Source organism: Seriola lalandi, unplaced genomic scaffold, assembly GCF_002814215.2.
Source record: "Seriola lalandi dorsalis isolate HSWRI2012SDOR001 ecotype SW California unplaced genomic scaffold, Sedor1 jcf7180002043715, whole genome shotgun sequence".
NCBI classification, from domain to species: Eukaryota; Metazoa; Chordata; class Actinopteri; order Carangiformes; family Carangidae; genus Seriola; species Seriola lalandi.
This window is the reverse complement of record NW_019514283.1, coordinates 1-1492: the sequence shown is the minus strand read 5'-3', so window position 1 is coordinate 1492 and position 1492 is coordinate 1. Positions and strand designations below refer to the sequence as shown.

Genomic DNA, 1492 nt, shown 5'->3' with positions numbered 1-1492 from the left:
GTTAATTAAAGCTTTAATTGTAAAAACATGAACTGACCAGATTCTAGATTACTTTAGATTAGGCAAAAATCTAATTCAAAAAGTTTATGATGACTTCACTCAGATTATTTTGATCATCTTTATGTCATGTGTTTGTGCTCAGCAGCAGTGATCCTCAACAACCAGCAACTGACTGGAAGACTGTGATGTTGTTGAGCACAGAGCAGCACAGCACTGCTGCGTTACAGTACTGTAGTAGTACTGCAGTAGTACTGCAGTAATGTGGTAGTACTGTAGAACCGCAGTGCTGTGCAGCAGTGTGGTGGAGCTGCAGTGGTGTGTTCATGCTCAGGTTGGTAATCAGCTGTTGTGTTGATCTTCCTGTTGGAGGCACTTGAAGTTCAGCAGCAGGAAGTTCTTCATCCACACATGGTCATGTAGAGCCACTGAGGAGAGAGCACAGTGGACACTGAGTTTACCTACAGACTGTGAACGCCTCAGTAACTGGGTCTGACTGTTAAACCAGTTTCTGGTTTCGTCTGGTTCTTTGTACCTCGGTGATGTTCATCTCCACGGTTCCTGTCCCGTCTCTGTCCAGCTCCTGGAACGCCTCTGAAAACAAACACAACAGGAAGTCCTGAACCTGGATCTGAAGCTCTAAGTGCTGCGTTCAAGTCACTCTGTAAAAATTGTAATTCTGAGATCACACATCAAACCGCATTTGAACATGAAAATAAAATAAAATATGACCTGTAACATTTAGTGTGGACCTCACAGTGTTTGAAGTAGTTCACTCTGTGGTCCAGCAGAGGGAGCAGCTACACCTCTGTAGGTACCTGAAGTTCTGACTGACAGGTGAGGAGAACCAGGTGTCTATAGAAACTGAACTAACATCAGAGTTGAAACACCTGGATCTCCTCACCTGTCAGACCTTGCTGTCTTCCATTCAACCTTTGAACCACGACCATGACGACCTCTATGTGAACTGCAGTTCAATCAGTTTAATCTGAGTCTTATTTTCATATTAAAATTAGTGTGAATAAGAGAAAACTTTTTCATCTGCATCCACATTTAAACATTGAGCTCCACAGTGACACAGTTTGAGCTTCATTGATCTGGTTTGACAACAACAGGAAGTCTGTTCTTCATCCTAACAACAGTATCTCAGACCCGGTCCCCGGCTTACGTACTGAACATGGCCTCCAGTTTGACCAGGCAGCAGGTGAAGTTGTCGAAGTCAATGATCTCGTTGTCGGCGTATCTAGCGACCAGCATCTGGTAGAGCTTGTTGTTGAGTTTGAAGCCTGAGGACAGAGGATGTCACAGGTTAGGGAAAGACTCTGAGTGAGTGACGCTGTGACTTTCAGCTTCAGGAGGAATTACCGCCATTTTCCAGAGCCAGACGCATCTCATAGGAGCTCATACACCCGGACTTATCCAGGTCAAACTCCCTGAAGATCCCCTGCAGAGAAACAGGTCATGACATCACATTCAGCAGGTCACAGGAAACACT

At 44.8% G+C, this 1492-nt stretch overlaps 1 protein-coding gene across 1 annotated transcript; it reads right to left on the bottom strand.

Moving 5' to 3' along the window:
- Nucleotides 1–6: 6 nt before the first annotated feature.
- On the bottom strand, nucleotides 7–1456 carry LOC111648587 (calpain-1 catalytic subunit-like). Its single transcript, XM_023398385.2, has 4 exons — nucleotides 1363–1456; nucleotides 1170–1283; nucleotides 533–591; nucleotides 7–425 (listed from the first exon to the last, which is right to left on the bottom strand). The coding sequence occupies exons 1-4, from the start codon at nucleotides 1400–1402 to the stop codon at nucleotides 399–401; spliced, it is 240 nt and encodes a 79-aa protein (XP_023254153.1). The 5' UTR covers nucleotides 1403–1456; the 3' UTR covers nucleotides 7–398.
- Between the last annotated feature and the right edge of the window lie 36 nt (nucleotides 1457–1492).

Excerpts from the sequence above, each read along its gene's own strand:
- LOC111648587 (XM_023398385.2), bottom strand. The coding sequence starts at position 1,402 with ATGAGCTCCTATGAGATGCGTCTGGCTCTGGAAAATGGCG. Across the intron at positions 1,284-1,362 it reads TCTGGCTCTGGAAAATGGCG|GCTTCAAACTCAACAACAAG; the intron begins GTAATTCCTCCT and ends CTCTGTCCTCAG. Across the intron at positions 426-532 it reads TGGAGATGAACATCACCGAG|TGGCTCTACATGACCATGTG; the intron begins GTACAAAGAACC and ends CTCTCTCCTCAG.